This window comes from Fistularia commersonii, chromosome 10 (assembly GCF_037954325.1).
Source record: "Fistularia commersonii isolate RoL2024-O1a breed Wild chromosome 10, RoL_Fcom_v1.0, whole genome shotgun sequence".
Classification (NCBI taxonomy): Eukaryota; Metazoa; Chordata; class Actinopteri; order Syngnathiformes; family Fistulariidae; genus Fistularia; species Fistularia commersonii.
In genome coordinates this window covers 2,800,956-2,825,213 of record NC_141293.1, presented here as the reverse complement: position 1 = coordinate 2,825,213, position 24,258 = coordinate 2,800,956, and the positions used below count along the sequence as shown (strand labels likewise).

Below are 24,258 nucleotides of genomic sequence, written 5' to 3'. Positions count from 1 at the left end.
TCCAGTGGGAGGAAGTTTTGTTATTCAGTCGGAGGGAAAAAAAAAAACGTCCTTTTCCGTGTTCATCAAAGCAGGTAACAAACACTGTACACAAAATGTACAAAGGTAAGACATCATTCATAAATATGAAATTAGATCCATGAATCCTGCAGAACAGTAGCACTAAAGATGCACTTGCTTTTACTGGATTTGGATTTTTTTTTTTTTTTTGCATAGAAAAGTCATTAAGAGGAGAATATCCACGGCTCCCGAATCACCCATTCTTCTCCCGTCACACACTCACACACACACACACACACACACACACACACACACACACACACACACACACACACACACACACACACACACACATACAGAAAGAGTGCTTACATTAAGATTCATGTTTTCATGTCAGGGAATATCACACTACCTCGTAACTATTAGGGAATTATTGCAGATTTTCTTTCTTACTTGATTTCAGGTTGTCGTTCTTATTGCCTTTAAGATAAGATTAAAAAAAAAAAAAAACGAAAAGATGGGAGTCGCCGAGGCAAAAGCTAAATAACTGAATTAAGAACAATTGGACAGAAACACATAGATGGAAATGATTCAGCTCAGCGTGCTCGATGTGGATGCAGATAAATAATGAATCCAGGATTTCAGTCAGATTATATCATGTGATATATGTTGATAGATTACGTTGCCCTTGGATTGAATGTGAAATGGAACATACCATCTTCACACGGGGGTGCGGGTGAGTCCATCTGGTTTCACAGGTTAAGACTAAACAGAAAACCGTTTAAAAGTCAAAAAGTCCACGCCTGCCGTTTTATTAGGTGCGCCTGCTACCGTGTGTGTGTGTGTGTGTGAGTGTGTGTGTGTCAGTGTGTGTGTGTGCTTCAGGCACAGAACAGCTTCTTCCTGGGTGTGAGTTAACAAAGTGGACGGGGAAAAGTGTCAAGTTTCGATTAAAACAGAAAATAAAGGAATAAAACACACACACGGACATCTAAGGTATGAAATCTTAGAAAGGGAGGAGGGAAAAAAAAACATTAAAATTATCCAACATAATTAAATATAAACAACCTTTTCCAAAAAAAAAAAAAAAAATAATCTCTGGTTCGGGCACGTGTTGCCTAGGTAACCGTAGAAGTTACATTCACTTGAAAGATAAAAACATCAAGTGCCTTTTCGCTCCGCTGCCGTTTCGTTATTCGCCAAAACCCCTCGACATGTGGGGTCAGAGTCAGGGGTCAGGGGTCAAGGGTCACACCCACCAGGCCTCCCGTCCACGTTTCAGTATGTGTGAGGATTTACAAGCCCGTTACACGTGCGGGGTTGTGTGTGTGTGGTGGTCTTCCTCCAGGCTGCTGGAGCAGTCCATGGCCTCACCTCCTTCCCTCTCCCTCGTGGGACGGCAGCTCTCACCGAAAACATCTTCGTCCTCGTCCTCCTCCTCCTCTCCTCTGTGCTGCCGGGAGAACGGCGGGATCTCCGCCACCACGTACTTCTTGGCCCAGCCGCTCAACGCCGCCCTCGGCCGGGGGTCGTTTCCCGTCTCGGACCAGGGGTTTGCTGCTTCACACACACACACACACACACATACAGATGTCAGGATTCTGCAACAACGTGCCTGGTTTCAACGTGAAGGTTGTTAAAGTGACAATAACTAGGGTGCGGTTCTATAAAGGCCATAAAAGTAAATGAATGCATGGATAAAATAAATGAATAATAAAATAACGAAAGTCACTTCAGATATTTTACATGATTCACACAGAACCCCAGAACCAATTTCCCCGCAAGGGATTAATAAAGGATACATTATTATCATTATTGTCATTGACACCATTATTATTATTATTATTATTATTATTACTATAATGTGCACTATTATTACTATTAATGTTATTATCATTACTATTGTTATTACTCTTCTTATTATTATTATTATCATTATCATTACTATAACTGTTTGTATTACTATTATTATTATTGTTTATTGTTATCATTATTATTACTACAACTATTATAATTATTATTACTATTGTTATCACCATTATTATTATTATCATTATTGCTATTGTTTTTATCACCATTATTATTATTATTATTATTACAATTATTGTCGATATGATCATTATTATTACTATAACTATTCTTAATACTATTATCATTATCACCATTATTATTATTATAGTTACTATTATAATCATTATTATCATTATTATTATTACTATTGTTACAACTATTATCATTGTTATTATTATTATCATTACTATAACTATTATTATAATTATTGTTACTATTATTATCGTTATCATTAATAATTACTATAACTACTTTTTATTACCATTATATCACCATTTTATTACCACATTTATTACAATTACAATTATAAACGTGATTATCATCATTGTTATTATTACTATTTTTATTATTATTACTATTGTAATAATAATAATTATTATTATTGTTAGTATAACTACTACGATTACTATTACTATTATTATTACTATTATTACATCTGGCTGAGCCGCAGCCATTATTATCATTATTTCTATTATAATTACTATTATAAATGTTATTTTCGTTATTGTTATTATTATCATTATTATTATTATTACTTTCGTTATTATAATACTGATTATTATTATTATTGTTATTATTACTACCACTATTACTATTACAATTACGATTACTATTACTATTGTTATTATGAAATAACACCGGCTTCTCTCCGTTCTCAGCGGGCCAGAAAACCGTCGAAACCTCGAACGCTTTGAGGTCAAACAAAAGATGGAAAATCGTACTCTGACTGTTCGTATCTGTAAATTCAGCGCCGTCATAAAACCTACAGACGTTGGCGTCCGACCTGTCAACCAAACGCGACGCGGATTGCTCACGCTAACATCGCGGATCCGGTACATTCAACCCGAATAATCCCTAAAATAAAGAAACGGACGTTGTTGTTTTGAGTGTGTGTGTGTGTGTGTGTGTGTGCGGTTCTGACCGGTGGCGGCGGGGGCCGGCTGGCCCGGGCTGCCGCTGTTGTTGTTGTTGTTGTGGTGGTGGTGGTGGTTTTGGAGGAAGCGCGGTCGGGGGAGCCGCGGGGACACGGGCAGGGAGTGACACTGTCGCCCCGGCAACCGCTGCCAGGAGAAAGACGCCTCCCTCTGGGAGCTGAAGACGCTCCCCGGCGGCGAGTGCAGGTCGAACACCAGCGAGAACACCGACTTGCTGGGGACGTCGTAGAACTTGATCTTGCCGCCGCACAGGTCCTCCCGAGCCGTGAAGGGGTTGACCTTGCGGACTTTTGGCGCCCGCTGGAAGGCGGGCGGGGTGTAGTACGGGTCCTGGACGTTGATCTTCCTCCCCGGCTTGCAGGAGAAGATGTCCGACTGGCTGCGGCTCAGCCAGATGTTCCGCCGCGGACGGGGGGATTTCGGCGGGATCTTCTCGTCCTGGAATCCGAGGGGGTTCAGCCTTTTGAACCCCTGGACTTTCTCACCTTGAAAAGAGGAGACTTAGCTTAGCTTTTAAACGCCGCCGGTCAAATCTAGTAGATGCCACTAGAGGGCAGCATTAAGCCTCTGCACTCCCGACGTGCTATTTGTAAGCACTTTTACAGCTTTTTGGGCGCTGGCGAGGAAATATCTTTGGTAGGATCGCTTTTAAAATCGCTAAACAAGCAAAACAAAAACCCTGGCGTCTCTCCTGGCTGGAGGTCGCTCTGCACGCCGGACGGGATCTAAAAAAAGAAACACGACCAAAACAAATATTTTGTCGTTACGCAACGCCCCGGCTCCGTCCAGCTACGAGGGCGGCGGCGCTCCCGGTGGGCGTCATGGCGACGGACGGGAGAGCACGGGATAGTTAGGTAGAAGAACGTGGACGTGCGGAACATTTCAGGCCTCCCGTCCTTCTCACACACTTCACCAAACAGCGGTGACCCTCCTTACCTTTGGGCGCCGCCTTCTTCTCGCCGTCGCCGGCGGCGGGGGCGCCGCCTTGCTCCGCGCCTTCGGCCTTCAGCCTGGCCAGGATGTCCTCCAGGTGATGGACGATGTCTGGGAAGGACGGGCGGAGCGACGGGTCCATCTGGAGAAGGAGAGCACAGGTGAAGGCCGCCTCTTCTCCAGCTCCTTCAGACCCTCTGAAGATTCACAAACTCGTCTGCCGCCGGCCTTCGGGAAGGCCACGGAGCGGCGAAGGGGATGTGAACGTCGTGGACTCACGTTGCAGCAGTTGAAGGCCAGCTGGAGGAAGTCGGGAGGACAATCTCCCACCATGTGCTGGAACAGGTGATAGTCCAGGCCGAAGTTCTGTGCAAAGCCAAAGACACGCGTGTGTCAAACATCTATGTCATTTGTTTCACAGCGATCTATCAGGTGAAGGTCAAAGGTGGGAGTAGAACACACACACACACACACACACACACACACACACACACACTGCGAGCATGCTGTGAGCTTTATAAATATGGGATGGTGCGGGAGGATTAAGGTGTGTGTATTAAAAACAAATCACACGTGCTGAGGGGGCTGATGTGCGAACACGTTAAGGCCGCGCAGATCACACACACACACACACACACACACACACACACACACACACACGCACAAACACACACACACACACATTGTATTACAAATAAATCAGGTTGATGTGCGAACAAGGGTGCGCACACACACACACACGCACACACTAACCATAACTACACCATTAGCCATAGCTAGTAAATGCCAGCTATGCTAATTAGCACACCGTGAGTCCAGTTATGCGTCATTTAGCGCATCGACATCAACATGTCGGGAAGTTGCGCTATGGTTAGCATTAGCATCTTTCGCTACATTAGTCTGCGAAGCAACAACTCGTCCATGAAGATGCCTAATTGGACGTTACGATGTAAAAACACATTTATATCGCAAAAACACGTTTTTCATTTTCCTAAATGATGGCTGCGTCATCACATTTATTTTATTGACATCGGCGCGCATTGATCACATGATCAGGACCGGTGCGGCGGCCCTCACCTCCGTGCGGGGGAGAAAGTCGGGGTCGGCCTGGATCCGCGCGATGATTTCACACAGGATTATCCCATAGGAGAACACATCGGCCTGAAAGACGGGAAGCGGTTAGCGGTTAGCGGTTAGCGGTTAGCATACGCGCAGAGGTGCAGCCTGATCTGATGGTAAACAAAAGCGTCCCGTCTCACCTTTTCATTGTAAGGCTCATCTCTTAGAACCTCCGGGGCCATCCAGAAGGGGGAACCCACCACCGACAACTTCTCCCTCTCAGCACTGTGACACACACACACACACACACACACACACACACACAGAGGAAGAAATGCCTAAACAGAAGCTACATCTCTCGGCAACGGTCATGGAAGACATGTCTCACTGAATGAACATCAGCGCTAAGCTAATTCCAGCTAACTGCGGGGGCAAACCCAACGCTGCGCCATCTGGTATCGCGGTCATTGACAGAAAATGACGACTCCTTACATCGTGGTGGGGATCTTCTCTGCCAAGCCAAAGTCTCCCACCACAGCAGTGTAGCAGTTGTCGTCACATTTGATCAGGCAGTTCTGCGGAAAAACGGGGGAGAAAGACATAAATCGTCCTCGCTCACGCGTGTTCGGCTCAGGAAGTCGCCACACCGAGGGATTACGGGCGAAAAAGAAAACAACTGGCGCTGCCGGGGACGGACGCGGGAGAATCCTCGAGTGTCAGCAAGCATTTGTTTTGCTTTTAGACCCACAAACACACACATGTATGCAAGCATATTGACTTCTGACAGCTGAGCATTAACACCTCGAGACCTTATGTAACTGCGGGAGCAAAACCAGCATTTTTCTTCTCCAACAACTGAAAGTCTTGTGCCAGTAGGAGGAGGTATGGAGCCGCCGTCCCGGTCTGAGGAACCGTTGCACCTTGCTGTTTGGGCTGTATGCTCCGTCAACATTCACACGCCGCCGCAAACTGCGGGTGTGCTAGCTAATTGCTGCTAGCAAGTGGTTTTCCCGGAACTCGGAACTCACCGTTGGATAGTCTTAACTTAAAGTCCATATCAACTATCTGGATTTTTGGCAGATTAAAACTGTCACCCATGACTTTGGTGCCTTTCAGTGACGGGTCGAGCTGGGACTTACCCCGATGTGTATTTCACCATCTGGGTCTAGCTTGGTTTGTCGGCGTTAGCGTGCGTTGTCTAGCTTGCGAGCATTGGCGTTTATTCTGGCAAATATTTTAACTATCGTGTTTCCCTTCAACTTTGTTAAGAAGGACTTTTGAACCCCGGACCGTCCAGCCGCTCAAACCCGTCACCTGATGGATCTGATGGAGGTAAGTATACTGCTCAAAAAAGATAAAGGGAACACTTGAACAACACAATGTAACTCCAAGTCAATCACACTTGTGTGAAATCATAGTGTCCACTCAGGAAGCAACACAGATTCATTTTGACTTGTTTTAAGGACATTACATCAAAGTTGGATCAGCCTGGAGTTTGTTTTTACACTTTAATTTTGAGTGTGATTCCTAATCCAGACCTCCATGGGTTGATACAATTGATTTCCATTGATCATTTTTGTGTGATTTTGTTGTCAGCACATTCAACTGTGTAAAGAGCAAAGTATTTTATAAGAATATTTCATTCATTTAGATCTAGGATGTGTTTTTTAAGTGTTCCCTTTATTTTTTTGAGCAGTGTATGTTGACCAGACACAATGGGCGCATTCACATTTTTCGCAGTTCCCCGAGCCTTTAACGTCAGAACCAGAGCCCTCCGTTCCTCGAACCGGGCTCTTTTTCCGGTTCCGCAGGAACTCGTGCGACGAAGGTGCTTAGTGACTGGTGGAACTGTGACGAGCTTGCGAAGGTACAGCAACGTTTTGAACCAAAAACAAGTCTGGTGTTAGCTAACGGCGGCGCAGGGTGAAGATGAAGACGCTTCAACACGGCTACGGCGGGACCAACCTTGGAGGTGAGGTCCCGGTGGAAGATGCCTTTGGAGTGCAGGTAAGCCAGACCGCCGGCGATCTCGCAGGCCAGCTTCACCCGGGCGGACCAGCTCAGGTGTTTGTCGCTATCGAGAAGCTGCTCCAGGTTTCCGCCGTTGATGTACTGCGGGGAGAGAAACCGACCATCAGCCGGCGAAGGGAGCTCGTTTCGGAAACTGGACGCGCGACGTGGCCTTGACATGTCAACGCCGATGCCGCAACACGTGGGATAATAAGTAATAACTTGCCGGATGGCTGCAGAGCAAATGGTTTAGCTTGTCTAATTTAGCCTGAGACCTTGTACAAGCTAACGCGCGCGCCTCGGTGCAACGCGCGGTGCAGACGTCAGCGTTTCCGCCCCAAAGTCAAAAAGCTCCAGGTTGGATTCCCACAGGAGGGCTTTTTGTGAGGTTCATCGGAGCCTCGGCCGCACCGACGTGTGAATGAGAGGGTGAATCGGTCGAAAAGCGACGGGCCGGCGAACCCCCGCCTCTCGCCCGATGCGCCCGAGCGACCCTGACCCCGAAGCGGGACAGATTATGAATGAATGGATGGATTTAGTTCCTTTCCTCGAGTCGTTTCTACCAGATTGCGTCCCGGCGCTGTCTTCTGACCGAGGCGTAACTGAAGGAGCCAAATCAGCTCAGCGGACCGTGTCAGCTCTGATCCGGGAAAACCTCGTCTGATCCGGCCGCTCGCATGCAAACACGCTAATCCCGCGTCACGTATCACGGACGCCATGAGTTAACTGGAAGAAGCGGCGATGAGATGAATGGTTGGTCCGGTTTAGCCGCGGTTATCGTGCCGAGTGACAGAATCAGGGCGTACGCGGTGGAGGGGAGGCGCGCTCTTCATCTTCACACGGGGGAATAAACCGCGCTCCGCGTATACGATAGCGCTGTTTCTACTTTTTCACCATTACTGGTGAATAAGTCATCAAAATTCAACTTAAAAATCACGCGGCATTGTGAATAAATGAGCGGCGGTGAGCCGGGTGAGGCGGTGTCGGGATCCGTCTGGCCAGGCATTTCAGTCATTTCGGCTATTAGCATAGCACTGTTAGCGCTACTGTCCTTATTAGCATGAGATTAGCATGAAACTGCCTGATTTGGTGCCAAGTATGAATGCACTTGTGGCTGCCACTTTGAAGAACGATAAAAAGAAGTGGTCGCCCGGGCAACCGGAGGGTGCAGAAGCGCCAGGCTAGTCCATCCCCAGCCAGGTCTGAGATTTGTGCGGTCTTATGCGCACGTGAGCGCGCACCCGCCGACACGCACGCAGCAAGATGCCAGGGGATTACAGCATTTGTCCTGCAAAGTCCTTCGTAGACGCAGAGCTCAACATCTGCTGTTAAAACTCCAAACTAATCCAACGTCCTCCCTCTATTTTCCGATTTGACATTTTTTTTTTTTTTCTATTTGCCAGGAAGAGCCGTAAAGTGTGTCGTTGAAAACAAAAAAAAACATTTTAGCACGCAGTGTTTGCTGATATCAACGCCAAGTCACAAACAAACCTTAGTACAATAGAAGCGGCGGTGTTGGAGGGGGTGACACCTGCCGCCGGCGCTAAAAGTAAAGTAAAATTCCGAAAATCCTCTTACGTGGGGCCGTGGAATTTATGTCCGCTCCGACAAACGGTCGTAATCTCTACCACAATCGAGACGTCCGGATCGCGAGCGCGAGGAAACGAGAAACATACGGCTTGGTCAGACAGGGACCGCCACAAACGCATGTGTTTCAGAGTTTATAAGAAAATATATATTAAAAAAAAAAAAAAACAGAAAAGACTAGAACAAAGAATCCTTGTTTTCTCCGGGGATCGGCTTCAAACGGAGGTATAATCCTGCCATGGGTCCTGACTTAACCATTAGCCTAGATTATGATTGCGGTAGCATTTCCTCTGAGGCTTTTGCGTTCTAGATCATTCTGGATTCCGGGAGGAGGAGGGGGAGTTGCTTTCCTAGGAAAACGAGTCCATGTGTGATGCACTAGGGTTGTGTCATAGACGTCCTGTTATTACAATTAAAGTGACTGACTATGACTATGACTGTGACGATGACTTTTGTTGTATTCAGAGGATAATCCATTGAGGGAATACGTCTCCTTCAGCGGTATTCGACAACACACACACACACACACACACACACACACACACACACAGGTGGCACCCATGAAAGTAGCGACTTCACATTGCAACTTCAACACTCGACTCCCTCTGGATATTCTTTAGTGAAAATGCAAAAAAAATACCCCCCCAACACACACACACACACACACACACACACACACACACACACACACACACACACACACACACACACACACACACACACACCTGGCTGCAGATTTCACATCCATGCAAGCAGGTTCACACCTTGTACTCAAACTTGGCCTCGGCTCCACACCTGGATGTAAATCCCCAAGAAGTGTGTGTGTGTGTGTGTGTGTCACAGTTCCTTAGAGGTGGGCGGGGGTCAGGCGGTGACTTCATTCTCCCTTTCCAGAGAATGTGGCCTTGCGTTGGGGGATGGGAGGTGGTGGTGGTGGTGGTGGGGGTCGGATAACAAGCACGGCGAGTCGTTCTGTTTGCGGATCTGTTTACCCGGCGGCGGGAAAGCGGGACCCACCGCGGCGCGACCGTACGCACGTTCATATCGGCGTCCAACAATACGCGCATTCTCCGTGGAGCTTCTCTGTTCGGATGTGCTCCCAATTACAGGGCGCTGGGGTCTGTCTTTGCCGGTGTGTGTGTGTGTGTTGGGGGGGGGGAGGTTACAATAAGCGCATTCATGTTAGCGGCGTAATCGCGCACACATGTGTCCCTGCAGCGTCTTCAACAAAGCGGGGTTTATTCAAAGTGCGGCTGCGCCTCGTACCATCGGCTCACATTTACATGGATTTGCCTGGTGCAAGCATTTTTACATATATATATATATATATATATATATATACTGCTCAAAAAAAATAAAGGGAACACTTGAACAACACAATGTAACTCCAAGTCAATCACACTTGTGTGAAATCATAGTGTCCACTCAGGAAGCAACACAGATTCATTTTGACTTGTTTTAAGGACATTACATCAAAGTTGGATCAGCCTGGAGTTTGTTTTTACACTTTAATTTTGAGTGTGATTCCTAATCCAGACCTCCATGGGTTGATACATTTGATTTCCATTGATCATTTTTGTGTGATTTTGTTGTCAGCACATTCAACTGTGTAAAGAGCAAAGTATTTCATAAGAATATTTCATTCATTTAGATCTAGGATGTGTTTTTTAAGTGTTCCCTTTATTTTTTTTTAGCAGTGTATATATGTGTGTGTGGATGGCGCAGCATAACGGGGAGTGCTTCTACCTCACGAATATTGGAAGTCCAGGGCTCTGAGGGTTGCCGGCGTGCACGTTCCCCGAGTTCGAAATCGTGCAAGGTTAACTTCTCCGGAAGTCTGGTGGTTTATTAGATTAGCGTCGGCCCGCCTGAACGGACTGACGTTCATTGATTGACGTCCACGCCGTGGCCAGAGTCGCTTATGAAGTGTCTGCCGAGACTAATTGGCCTCCATCACAACAAGTCTCAGATTCGCAGGTTAAATATAGGATGTGTGCAGCCGGGGAATATGGCACGCTGTCGCTTAAACCACGCCTGGAAAATGTCATTAGCCGCCAGTGTCCGGCCGCCTCGCGCACAAACACGCGGCGTTCGGTCATCTGCGACGCCGCGTTCTTTCGTTTATCCACAGTTGGGAGGCTACCGTGCGGCCGGGTGACGTCGCGCTCACCTGGGGGACAGCGGAAAGCGAGAGCGATGGCGTTCTTACCTCTGTCAAGGCGTGAAGCTGGCCTTCGTGAACACAAACTCCTTTGAACCTGCAAAACACCGCAAGCGGGAGACGTTCAGGGCCATACGGTTAGCGTGTTAGCGGCGAAGTTGAGAATAAACAGACGCTAAAAGTTGCTCCTTCAGGAGATTCCTTGTATTCAACAGCTTTTAAGCTAATGCTAATTTCTTTTTTTCAATTGCCCTCCTCAAGTGGAGGAGTTGAAGTATCTCAGCGGGTCTCGTTAGATGATAAGGTGGCTCCTACTGGTCAGGACGCCTCCTGGAGGCCTCCCTGGTGAGATCTTCCAGGGGACGTCCGAGCAGGAGAAGAGCCAGGACAGGCTGGAGGTGCGAAGTCCCTCGGCTCAGGATTGCTCAGAAAAAAAAAACATCTCGCGGGCTTTTCGGACCAAAGCGGTTTGCGGATCACAATATCTAAACCGAAGAAGACGTGTCTGACCGGGACACGCAAAAATATGGAGATTCCAGGAGGCAAGACAGGACAAGTGAGCGAGAGCGAAGAAGATGCTCCGCTTGCATTCCTTCCATTTTCCCTCAGCCTTTATCTCCGACGTCCAAAACAAACAAAACCCATCTTCTTCCCCCCTCGCGGTGCGCTTAGAGGCGCTGGGGAACGGCTTCGACCCCCGGAGGTGGAGGTGCGGCCTCGGAACTCCAGGGGGAAGGAGGAAGGTCAACTGCCAGGGTCCTTGGTGGGAGCTGCAGCTAACAAAGACCCCTTCAGTGTGGCCCTGCTAACACACACACCAGCTAACGAACGAGCTCAACAAAGATGTCATTGTAAAAGACACCGCATGTACACAAACACACTCCGTCGTGCATGTATGGGCACCCCAAGATTGTAGAACAGCGTTCTCCTGGAGACGCCCCGGGATTCTTTGTTGTTTTTTTTTTTTCGAGCACACAAATGTGCAGGTGTTTCATGTCTCATATCGCATCTTTCTGTGTGGAGGCTCCATATTTGCTCATGTCCGGAAACATGCGGGAGGTTTTGAACGGAAGGGGTTCAATGGCTGCATCTCTCCATACGTTGTGGTGAAGTGTAAAATTTGTCCATATGTGGCCCCGCGACCGTAACGAATAAATCAATTTCCAATCCGGCCAGAGCCCACTGCGGTTCGCCAGGTTGTTCGGCGCATAAAAGGGACATTTTTAATGGGGTGGGTGTGGCGTGAGCGCTAATGCGATACTCCGGGTCACTTGCAGGTGAGATATAAACAACAGGCACGTGAAAAGCACAGTTTCCTCTTCTTTTAACCATGCGGCCCCTGGAAAACAATCTGTGGTAAATGGGCTCCGCGGCTGACGCGCTTCCGACGCCGGCCCGCCGGAAACGGGGTCACGACGACCGAGCGACGTCGATATTTCGCCACGGACGGTAGCGTACCTGAGTATGTTGGGATGGCAGAGCCGGTTCATGAGCTGCACCTCCCGCAGCATGTTTGCTCTGTTGCTGCTCAGCTTGTTCATCTTCAGGGCCATCACTTGGTCCGACGCCCGGTGGCACACCTGCAAAACAATCAGACGGCTGTTTAATAATAACAACAATAATAATAATGAACTCTTTTCACTCTGTTCGGTTCTTGGTTGAGTCCCGTCTGTTAGCCTTAGCTTGTATCCGTTAGCTTGTGTGTGTGACACAGGTGGCGTGACCCCGTTCCACCCTGATGGCAAACAATCAATACATGTATTTATTTATTTTCTAAAGCGCTATCTACTTCCTGTCCGTCCTTCACACTTCAGCGCCCGCCCGTTTGTTGATCAGATAACGTCCGCATTATGAGTTGTGACCCAGAGGCTAAAAAGTAGCAGAGTCGGTTTAGCGGCCAGAAATATCCAGACGATAACGACACTATGGAGCCGTACGTGATGTCATTTATTCCTTATAAACACCCGAAATTGTCATTTTTCAAAGAAAAATGAGACGTGCAATTATTTGTTTTTACATTAACACCAGGCGCCGGGGAAAAAGAAAAAAAAAAAAAAACAGGCGTGATGAAGTCGACCTGCAGGGCGTCGACGCGCGGCTGCACAATCGATGCCCAGCGCGGCGTTTTCCATCCGGCGGGAGCGCGTGAGGCCCGCATAGGAGCCTGAGCCGGCACGCCTCGGGTAAACAGCCCCAGACAGGCCCGGGCGTGAAAACACACAAAACCGCCATGATGGCGTCTGATACTGACAATGTGGGGAATCGCCGCAGAATGTGTGTGCAGGTCTACAACCAGCTGGGATTTCTCTTCTCTTTTTCGTGGGTCTTACAGTAACGCTATTTCAATGCTCCGTATGTGTGAACGTATGGCGGTATTGACAATAAAGTTGACTTTTTTTTGATAATCATCACTGAAATTTACCAATCCAAATACAAACCTTGAAGATGAATATATGAATATTGTAATGACTAAAATGCTGACTTGCAGCATGGCGGGGGGTCATGGATGCTCAATAACAATAAGTAGCTATCAACAATTACTTGATTACTTTTGACATTTTTTATCGACCTCCTTCTGGTGGCACCTTTAACTTCCTGCAATAGCGTGATATTACATGAGTCCATATCCATCCATCCATTCATATCAGTGAAAACATGTTATGTTCATTTTATACATATACACACACACATGCACACGTTTACATACATACATACAAATACATACACACATATACACATGTCTATACATATATACACATACATGTATATATGCACACATATATGTATGCACACACATATATACATGTCTATACATATATACAGGACTGTCTCAGAAAATTAGAATATTGTGATAAAGTTCTTCTGTAATGCAATTAAAAAAACAAAAATGACTTTTTCATGATATTCTAATATTTTGAGATCGTATTTTTGAGTTTTCTTAAGATGTAAGCCATAATCAGCAATACTAAAATAATAAAAGTCTTGCAATATTTCAGTTGATTTGCACTGAATCCAGAATGTACGACATATTTGTTTTTGTAATTGCATTACAGAAGATAAAGAACTTTATCACAATATTCTAATTTTCTGAGACAGTCCTGTACACACAAATATACATGCACACATATATGTATGCACACAAATATATATAGACATATATATACACACATATATATACACACATACATACATATATACACACACATATATTTATACACATATGTACATACATATATACACTATCATATTACCGTAATTTCCGGGCGATAAGCCGTGACTTTTTTCACATAAACAATGATGCGGCTAATATATGGACTTTTTTGGGAGGGGGACGCTAACAAGCTTCACACCGCTAAAACGTTTATCCTCGTCACATCCGACCGATAAAATGACCGGGAAATTCTGAGTCCGTTCAACTCCGACACCGGAGAAGACGACTTGGACGGTTTTAGCGCGCAGGAGGAAGCCCGAGATAGCGACCGGCTAGCAGGTGCGGCTCACAGTGAGGTGCGCTCAATAGTCCGGAAATTACGGTATTTATTAATCATATCTGTATTATCTCTATCTATACATTAATACATATATTGTTTGAGGTGCAACGCTCGCCAGCTAGCCTGATGGATGGATGGATGGATGAATAGGGAGCTCTGATTAATAAAGGAAAGGTGTAATTGTCAGGAATGTATTAAAGGAGGAAACCTCAGGCAGAATACCGCGGGGCTGCAGTGTGTTCAAGTCCGGAAAGCTCTAGAAGCCTCCGGTTGCAGGACACCAGAAACAACAGATGGCCACTCCTCTGTGGGACTCCTCCCCCCCCCCTTCCTCTCCACAGTGGCCTCCAGAAAATCCTCAGCTCCCCCCCCCGGCACTCGAACACATCATTATGTCTTTGCACGCCGCCTTCCTGGCACGCAGACCAGTCCGCTCACGTCTTAGCCATTCATTTTATTTTTTATCTTTTTGCCGGAAAGAATCCCTGCACCCCCCCCCCCCCCCCCCCCAGCTTAAGGTCAAACATATAAATCACCTTCATTTAAACCTCACACGCAAAAACAAAACACAACCAAAGTCCCTTCAGCCAAAAAGTATCTGGCATGTCCTTATACTGTGTGCATCATTAGATCAATATTAATAATAATAAAACATTTTATTGAAGGCGCCTTTATCAACTCCAGACAGAATCTGAATTAAAAGAAACAATGAAACAGTAAAATAAAGTGAGTGCTAAAAAAAAAAAAAAAAAAATACGAAGACTCCGCACCGTCTCCTCTCACACCAACTGACTCCAGACAACCTTAAACTCCAGTTTGACGGCAGCGCCGTCCACGAAGATGCTGTCGCCCCGTTCCGAAACACCCGGCCGATGAGAAGCGATCGCTCACCTTGTAGACGTCGGAGAAGAACCCGGAGCCGATCCACTCGCAGGTGAAGTCGTCGAGGCGGGTCAGGCAGGAGAAGGCGCTGATGAGGGCCCTGTAGGAGGACGGCCACAGCGGACCCGCCTGGAAGGGAGAAGGGAAAACATGGCTGCGGAGACTCGGACTAAGACTTGCTAAGGCGATGGCGTTCCGCGCACGCGTGTCAGAAATAAACGCACTCAAATAAGAAATGAACCCGAGTTCAGCCCGTTCTAATCTTAATTTAGCACGCAAAGATTACTTTTGAGAATGTTTTCAAAACAGTGTTTGAGTCATGTTAAGACTAGCACTGCAGGTACTACAAACAGCACAGGGAGCATGGGAGTTGTAGTTTTTCCACAAACCACCAGTTGTAGTTCATATCCCTTCTTGCGCGACCGAGACAAAGAGCTTTTGCACCTCACGGTGATGTTGACATTTGACCCTCTGCGTCGCTAATGGTCACCTTTTTAGCCTATTAGCTTAGCGTTTACCGCCCCCGGTAGCATCGGATGCTAGCATAAAGCCTGACCTGCGAGGGCGGGCCCATGCCGTTGTCGCCGACCCCTACACCCCCGACACCCTCTCGGTCCTGGTCGAGGCGGTCGGGTCTTGTGGGGAACCCGGCGATGGAGTTCCGTTTGTTGCGGTCCATGTCGACGTGACGGGTGGTGATACCAGGGAGGCTGACGCGGGTCTTCTCCTGTGACGTACCCACATGACAAGAGCACTAGATCCGTGTGACGGCGCCCAGGTTTTCTTCGGCAGCGGGGCGGAGGGGACGACCACTCAGTCGCGTTCCTCGCCGATCATATCCGCTTTCACATGTTGGACTGATGTAAGGAGCCCTGAAGACCTGCAGAGGGAAAAAGGATTTAAAAAAAAAAAGTACATTAGGGGGATTTCAGCCTCACATTTTATTTGGGAATCTTATTTTCCCCGAAGGCTGCGAAGGGCGTTTTGTCCCATTTTGATCATGCCAGCCTTTTAGGGAGAAGCGCAAAGCGTAGGTTGCCATCGGGAAAGCTGAAACCAGCCACCGGTGCTCGACGGGCCCAAATATAATGGCTGTAATTGGGGCCGACCGTCGAATTAAGGGAGATTAGCCAAAAAGCAGCTCAGGTCCAGAGCCTCCCCGCCATCCAAAAAAATTATCAGGGTATCAAGACCACACGGGGGGAGGAATTCAGCCTTTTTTTTTTTCGTTGTTTTTTCTTTTGATCATCAACTTCATCGTCCTCCCGCGGTCCTTAACTAGCCTCACGCCAAGACAGGACCGGCAAATGTCAACATGTCGACTCGAACGTCTCCACAGCTCCCCTTGCTGTCTGCTAGCTAGCTGTTTCTGTTAGCGATGCAACAACCTGGCTTTATTCAACATCTCGAAATTCACACAAACTCGCTCGAAAGCTGCACCAACCACGTACAAGATCCTATGGAACTGTAAAACGAACCCGGACGAAGACGGCTGTCGGTCCTGAAGGTTTCTCTGATGCACCGACGCACAACCCGAAGGGTTCCAGGACGGTGCTAATAACTACCGAACGTACGAACAGGCGACCGTTGACTTCTACTGATTGAAGAGCGATGACTTTTGGCCGAGCGGAACTGTGGCGTCTTGGCCATCAAGCTGGAATGTGCTGTGTAATTATCCCACGGGTAAAGTGCTTCCTCAGTGATCTAGCACAGAGACGTGGAGATACGTAGATGATTCACACGCTCTTCCTGACTCACATGGAACTTGTGTCCAAAAGGTAATAAACCCCTGGATGCCAGGCTCTCCATCCGCGGTCGATATTCGTTTCAGGAAGTAGACCCAACCCCTTCCATTTGGATATTGATCCCAGCCCGTGTCAATATATTATTTTCCAGCGACGTCTGATCTGCCGTCGGACAGAATTTACCGTCTGATTTCCGACCTCCAGCCGACCGCCGGTGACCTTCGTAGCTGGTTGCTACGGACGACACAGAACGGCCATTTTGACATTAGCTCAGGCGTGACCAAAAACGTTAGCGGATCTATCCATTAAATGATACATCCAAACAACTTGGGGTCTCTTCTTTTGTAAATAAAGGGATGAAAACCAGAGGAAATTGTTGTTGTTGTTTTTTTTTTTTTTTTTTTTTTACACGCCGCGATTAACTATTCCTTGTTATCACCGGTTACATCTTCAAACGAGGTGTTTCGCAGCCGTACTTTGTTCCCGATGCATCGTCGCCTGGACTATTTCTCACCGGCGGTAGGAACCAGAAGTTGAAGAGCTTGAAAAAAAAAAAATAAAGCAGACATAAAGCTGACGTGAGCGGAGATTCGTCCGTGGCCCGGATGAAGCCCTAAGATCAGGGCCTAAAAACAGCAACGGGATGACACAAGTCTCCGTTTCGGTCCGTTGACATTACGTCACGGACTCTCCGAGAGTTTCCGCGGGATCGCTGGGCAAACTCTGAGCTCATCCAACCCCCCCGTCCCAGGCCACATCCTTAAAAGGCTTTTTGTCCTCCTCTTTCTCTTTCCCTCTCCGTGACACTTCATTTTATGCCATGTTGAAATAGTACCGCGGAGACAAAACATCCCGGCCAACACACATAAAAAAACCACGAGTCCCCGCGGACGCTTCTCGCGTCACTTCGGCAGCTGTCGGATTCCGAGGGAACGGCCAAAAGATCGTCTCCAACCCCAAAAAAATCAAACAAATACGGAGTTCAAGTTATGACTTTCCAAACGCTAATAAATACCAAACTCATTAATTTCTATGTCACTCATACAAATACATATTTCATTGTTTGTTTGACTGTTTTATGATTAAAACTCAACCACTCGCAAGTAAAGATCCACAAAGCATTTATGAGGCTCAGTAAAGAGTTTAATGAGCTCGACGGGATGCTAAGCAAATAAAATGTCGCTCTCCGCGCAGCGTTTGATTGACACGCCGACGACAGCTGATGTCGGTATCGAGTTGTTTCCGTCGCGATCCGGCGCCCTCACAGTTTTCTACGTTGCGCTTCAAGCAGATTTAATGTCTGTATTTTTTTAAATAAAGAGCTCGATTTCACCTGCTGCTGCAATTCAGACATCAAGTCGGCCTTTTTTTTCCTGACGCAATGTAACGTTTTAATAACACGTCGAAATGTTTACGGGCAGCGAGTCCACTCACGTCCCGAAAAAGGACACGCTGGTGTCGCAAACGGACGATCGTTTTCCCAACTGTTAACCTCGTGTTCATTTTTTACGCCATCGAAATGCAAATGTTGCGAGAGAAAGAACGGGCAAGACGCTCTGGGGCCCGCTGCTATATTTGTGCCTCCAAACTACACCCTGGAGACGCGTCCAAAGATCACGCAGGAGAACACCGCAGCAAAGGGACTATTTGAAGAAAAGAGGGGTTGGCATTTCAAAAGGCGGGCTGTCTTTGGTCTGAGTTGTGTGGCCTGTTGTTACTCCGAAACAGATGGGGACATCCTCGCAGCGGCCTCGGGCCCAGCGTCTCCACGGTAGCTCCGGGCCTCGAATACTACCGCCGCGCGTCTCGCCGGATTACAGACTAGCAGGAACTGTCGACGATAAATCACAAGATAATTGATGTCGTGGCACGGGTTTACTGGCTGTTCAACTGAAGCGTGGAGCTCCAGCAGAGCTTCATCTGAGCTTAATTTGTGTAGCCCCTGCAAGCAATGCAATTGCAAATTGCCGCAAGACCGGTTTGAGCTTCTCCAAAACAAATGTCTGCATTTCAGTCGACCTGCAGCCCAGGGTGTCATCTCCTATGAGGAAGTGGGAAACTCCTCTTCTAACTTTGGTTTTGTTCATTTTCAGGTGTTTTTTTTTTTTACGAGGAAGGGCACAGGTCACATTGTTATTCCCAGCTGAGTCAGGAGGCTGGGAGAAAATATAACTTTATCCGGATCCCGGGGAAGGTTAATGAATGTGTAAAATATAATAACACCACCTCGTGTGGAGCAGATTTGGGGAATAAACACTGGTCGGAGGATCATCCGGACGGGGGGGGACGTCAACAAACCGACCCCCTGTGACGTACCTGCTTCGATCGGACGCGGTGGAGAACCGTTCCCGGAGGGCTTCCATGTCCTTCCCGGGAACCGTGGGTCGGTAAAAAAGGAGGAAAAGGCAGGAGGAGCGGGGGAGACCCCCGGTTGCTGCGGACTGGCTAGCGGTGGCTCTTGGCTAGTTTGTCAACAAAACTCTCGCGGAGCGGGAAGCTAACAGACGTTAGCCCGGGACCAGACACACGCCGAGGGGGAAGTTTTCCACCGCCGCCACCGAGTACGTCCTTGTTCCCCGGGGTGAGAATGTCCGGTGAGGACTCCACGTCCACTCCCGAAGTTGTCTTCGACACAAACGTAGGATTCGCGGTGTGTTTCACCGGCCGAGGTGACTCTTCGGGCGACTGTTGCTGTTTGACAGCTCCGTCATTTCTTCTCCGCTCTCTCCAGTTACTCCCACCGCTTCCGCCCACTTTTTGATTGACGGCGGGTTCTGGCCAATCAAACGGGCGGACAGCGAAGCGCGCCTGTGGATCTGGCCAATGGGAGCCAGTTGCGCCCCCTCCCCCTCAAGGGAGGGAGGGGGAGGGCCGGGCCGTGTCTTTAAGCGGTCGTCGTGACGTCACAAAGGGGAAACTTTATTATCACAATAAATGTGTGCGTGCGTGTGTGTGTGTGTGTGTGGTGATGACATAAAGGTGAAAAGCTGTAAAGTCATGTAATTCATCCCTTCAACCATCCATCTTTTGCCCTCAGGGTCGCGGGGGATGCTGGAGGACATCCCAGCTGTCATGGTCACCCTGGACCGGTCGCCGGTCGAAAACAAGGCCACATGTAGAAAAAAAATTCACCCTCTTATTCACATGTCACATAGAGACCCAAAACCATTCACTTATTTGTTCATATGTCATACAAAGATACGGGCCCATTACATGTATCTTTTCCACAGTCACACGTGCCACTTTAGATTACGACTTGAGGACATTTGCACAGTTCTATTATTGTGTAACATATCTTTCTGGACTTGTTCCTGTTGTAAAGACCTGGAGCTCTTATCTGCTTTCCTTAACAAAAAGCAGAAGTGTGAGGGTTGCTGGGAAGTGACGGTGTGGTAACGGAAAAAAATTAAGATGGGAACGTTACCCGTGAGAAACTGGAGTGTCTGCATTTGTTATTTTTCTGTATAACTCGGTATAAGCCACTTTCACAAACCCTCGATTACAATTGTATGACGTGCGCGTGAACAAACGTGGCCAATCAAGCTGAAAAGCAATTATACTCCAAGAGGTGCACAAGGACGAACTCTATAAAGTTATTTACATATCACATAAGACGCATTTATTGTCCTCTGACATAAAGCAACACCAGTGTTTACCGACTCTTACATGTCATGTGGCTGCTTTGAAAATGTCTATTTTTTTCACTGGTCTGGTGCAAACCTTCTCTCCAAAGGAGTCCGAGCCATAAAACATGGCCACGAACACCACATTTGTAGGGCCCGCCGTCGTCACTGGCTCTCACAGCGCCTTGATGTGCATCAAATTGGAAACAAGAGATGACAAGGAAAACTCGACAAGCATTGTCTCTTTTATCATCGCCCATTATGTCTGTGCAAGAAAATGACATTAACAGATGGTAGCCGATTAAAAGAAAACCTGCAACATTTATGAGGAACTACAAAGACCCAGGGATTAAATGGATCAAGTAGGCTTTCCCCTGCCAGGGGAGTTTACTTGCAATCATAAACTTAGAGCCTCATCTAGTGGATAAATATAGAAAATACTGCAAGACTCAAAGATTTCTTCCCACAGGGCAGAAATAATAAGGGCAAAATCTATATTTAAATTGCAATGACTTATTGAATCAAAAAAAAAAAACACTTCCAGTATTTCTGTGAGCTAATTGTGCTTATTATTTCAATTAGTTGTCATTAAATTTCAAAAGAAAGCTTATTTTATGTGCAAATATACATTTTCTAGTCATTTCATAGTCTTTTTAAATCTGCTCTTGATATAAAAAATCTTTTCCAACACTTAAACAGCTGATTCTTACTCATGTAAAGTCTTCTGCCACTTAAATTGCACTCATCCTTGCACCCGCACTTAAACTGCCACTGTTCTATTGCAATGTTCTCATTCATATTAATAATCATATTTTTAATAATGTTTACACTCTTTCTATCAGCACATATCCAAATGCACTGCGGACAGCAAAGTATGAATTTCACTGTAAAGGGAAAATCTTGAACCTCCTGAAAATCTTGACCAAGCAAAATTATTTTGCACTTTCAAATTAGTAAATAAAAACAAAGCAGCATCCATGAATAGATAACGTGCATACAAATGACCAAAATATGGCTAAAAAAACAACTTCTCAGTGGACTTGAATACACTAAAGCACGCAGCCTAAAATGCTTGTTTTGTTTTGGTTGTGAGGGGGAAAATAAAGATGTTTCCACACCTTTTTTTCTCTAAGAACAATCAGTTATTTGATTCAAAATAAGTCACATTTCAGCACCTTTTTCATCATCCGGTGGAAAACGCGTTGCGTTTTTGATGAATTTTGTCCCAACGCGGATGCCGTAGTTTAATCACGTGACACAGTGTATTTCCTGTTGCTATTGTGTCCGTCCATGTTTTTCTGGGACAAACTGCCACTGTTATGTGAAGCTCTCCGGGGAAATTACACGTCCTGCTCTGCCAGCTCCGCGTTTAAAGTCCTCAACTTGGTTGTGTTTATCATTGCTTTCGTTGTTGGCTTTTTTTTTTAAGACGCTAAGCGTGCGGGCGACATGGCTAACTGCGTCGCTTTCCAGAGCAAACTAGCATCCATCATGGAGATGCTAGCTAAAGCAGCCGTGTTGGAAATCAGCAAGCTGTGGGAGGACGGTTTCACTCTGGTCCAGTGTGAGCTTCGGCGGAGGGAGAAAGAAATCGAAGCCCTCAACAGGAAGGTGTTGCTGCTGGAAAGCGAACGGTTGGCGGCCCTGAATCTACCCTCGTCCTCCAGGAAGGAGCGACCCGAAAACCCGTCGCCGCCCGATGGCGAAGGTAAACACCGGGAGTGTAAAAGTGAACGATTGGATTTTCGAGCCGGTGATTCAGTTCGGGATTCGAAACCAAAGCGTTAACGATTGCTCGAGGTTTCTTGTCCTCTTAACAACTTGTCAAATCCCCATCAGGGGAGATTCAAATGGGATTCTTCTTTTCCGATCACAGAATGCGTTTTGCTTAAAAGGATCTCCTTCGGGCTGCTCCCATCAGGGCTCTCCACAGCCATCAAACCCTCTTCTCTAACACCAACTAACTTCTTTTTCTTACCGCTCTCCATAAACCCTCTCCTGCATGGCAACTCCAACCTTGGCATCCTTCTACCCAGATCCTCACCGTCCCTCCTCTGTCCACATCCAAACCCTCTCAATCCGGCTTATATCCCCAGAACACGCACCGCCCTTCCTGATGGACTCGCTGCTCCTCAGACCCCCAACATCTCCATTTTCTCCTCCGGATGTCCAGATTCCTGTGATTTTTGAGTTAACGTCCGCTTCTTCACATTGCAGGTCCAGTTATCGACTCGGTGCAGACGTTGGCGACCGAGCACAGCGCCGGGGAAAGGGTGGACTCCGCCGTCGGCCGCAGAACGCCAACTCCTCCGATGGAAGAGAGAGTGTCGGACCACTGCGACAGCGACAGCAGGTGCGGCGAAGACCTGATTGTCAAACTGGAGGACGAGGACGACGTTCAGATCGTGGAGCAGATAATGGACACGGAATACGTCGGGAATGACGGAGCGGCTCGTCACGGCGTGGCTCTGCGCCGCGACGCCGCAGAGGAAACGGGGAGCCACCGCTGGTCGTCCGTCTCCCTGGGCGACAGCGACACCGACGACGACGAGTGCACGTTCGAGCCGAAGCGGCTGTCGCAGACCCTGGACTCGGAAATCCTCCTCATCCAAAACGCCCTAGACATTCTGGATCATTCCGCCGAGCCGGCGTTCCCAGACGGGTTCGCGAGGAGCAACGGGCAAGGGACGCCGGGCCAAGCGAGGGCGCCCGTGTCTTTCGGGGAAGCTCACCCGACTCCGCCGCCCCGGGCGACAAACGACGTCTCTGAGAGAGGAGTCTCCATCAGGATCCTCTCGGACAAACGGCTGCAGACCAAGAGCGCGTCGCCGTTCGACCCGGACAACGGGATCTTCCTCCTGAACGACCCCGAGCTGCACAAAGCCATCGCCGGCCGCCGCATCAGGGAGAAGTGGTACATCTGCCCGTTCTGCGGCAAGAGCTTCGACCGCATCAGCCACCTGGAGATACACCAGCGGATCCACACCGGCGAGAAGCCGTACACCTGCGAGACGTGCGGCAAGTGCTTCTCGCAGCGCAGCAACCTCCGCACCCACCAGCGGACTCACAGGGAGGGCTTGGCGCAGAGCTCCGGCTGACCGCCGTGTCCGTCTCCTCGGGCGAGCCGAGGGGGAAGATTCCGCTACCACGGTCAAACCACGGCTGTTTGTGCTGAAATGTAGCTGACTGATTGTACTGTGCTTTTCTTGTTGTTTTCTCCTAAAGCGTCCGGCGTAGACGGCGGGATCGGCGATCACCGTCACACCCAGACATCGGAAGAATTTTCCAAAACCGCGACGCGTCCGACTTAACGGGGCTTATCGTCGGGAGCGCGGTAACTGTCGGGACCCGAACGTCGGGAGAAAAGACCTTTTTTTTGTCTCTTCTCGCAAATCCTGCCGGTTCGAGGAGAACGTTCGTGAACACGGAAACACAAAAAGAAGATGAAAATTGGCAAGCGGGGAACCTAGAAGGCCCGAGCCAACGCCTTAACCCAGGAGGAGACCCGAGACGATCTTGCTGCACCCCAAACCCCGGGGACGGAGACGTTGAAGGATGGACATATAAAGCTATGCAACATCCGTCTGTAAGCTCCTCGCCGCCATCCATATTCGGATCTGTTTTTTTTTTTTTGTTTTTTTTTTGCATCATTCAACTCTACTTTTCCGAGAAACCCTAACTGTTTTGTCTTCTAGACGCGTCTCCATCCATTACTTTGAACGAAAAGGCGCACAGGAAATGTATGTGTTTTTAAAAAAAAAA

General features: G+C 47.8%; 2 protein-coding genes across 3 annotated transcripts; one reads left to right on the top strand and one right to left on the bottom strand.

Annotated features, from left to right (window-relative positions):
* Positions 1 to 19,621, bottom strand: tesk2 (testis associated actin remodelling kinase 2). 2 transcript variants are annotated; one of them, XM_086153242.1, is made up of 13 exons: positions 19,190 to 19,621; positions 15,685 to 16,008; positions 15,138 to 15,257; positions 12,214 to 12,335; positions 10,804 to 10,852; positions 6,963 to 7,109; positions 5,490 to 5,572; positions 5,198 to 5,282; positions 5,016 to 5,099; positions 4,218 to 4,304; positions 3,942 to 4,080; positions 2,993 to 3,490; positions 1 to 1,560 (listed from the first exon to the last, which is right to left on the bottom strand). In XM_086153242.1, exons 2-13 carry the CDS (start codon positions 15,805 to 15,807, stop codon positions 1,307 to 1,309), a joined length of 1,791 nt encoding a protein of 596 aa, XP_086009368.1. In that variant the 5' UTR covers positions 15,808 to 16,008; positions 19,190 to 19,621; the 3' UTR covers positions 1 to 1,306. The 2 variants fall into 2 exon arrangements, with proteins under 2 accessions (XP_086009368.1, XP_086009369.1); XM_086153243.1 differs by having other exon boundaries at positions 1 to 1,557.
* Positions 19,622 to 21,806: 2,185 nt separating this feature from the next.
* Positions 21,807 to 24,257, top strand: LOC147230097 (uncharacterized). Its single transcript, XM_086153251.1, has 2 exons — positions 21,807 to 22,204; positions 22,714 to 24,257. The coding sequence occupies exons 1-2, from the start codon at positions 21,946 to 21,948 to the stop codon at positions 23,592 to 23,594; spliced, it is 1,140 nt and encodes a 379-aa protein (XP_086009377.1). The 5' UTR covers positions 21,807 to 21,945; the 3' UTR covers positions 23,595 to 24,257.
* Position 24,258: the final 1 nt, after the last annotated feature.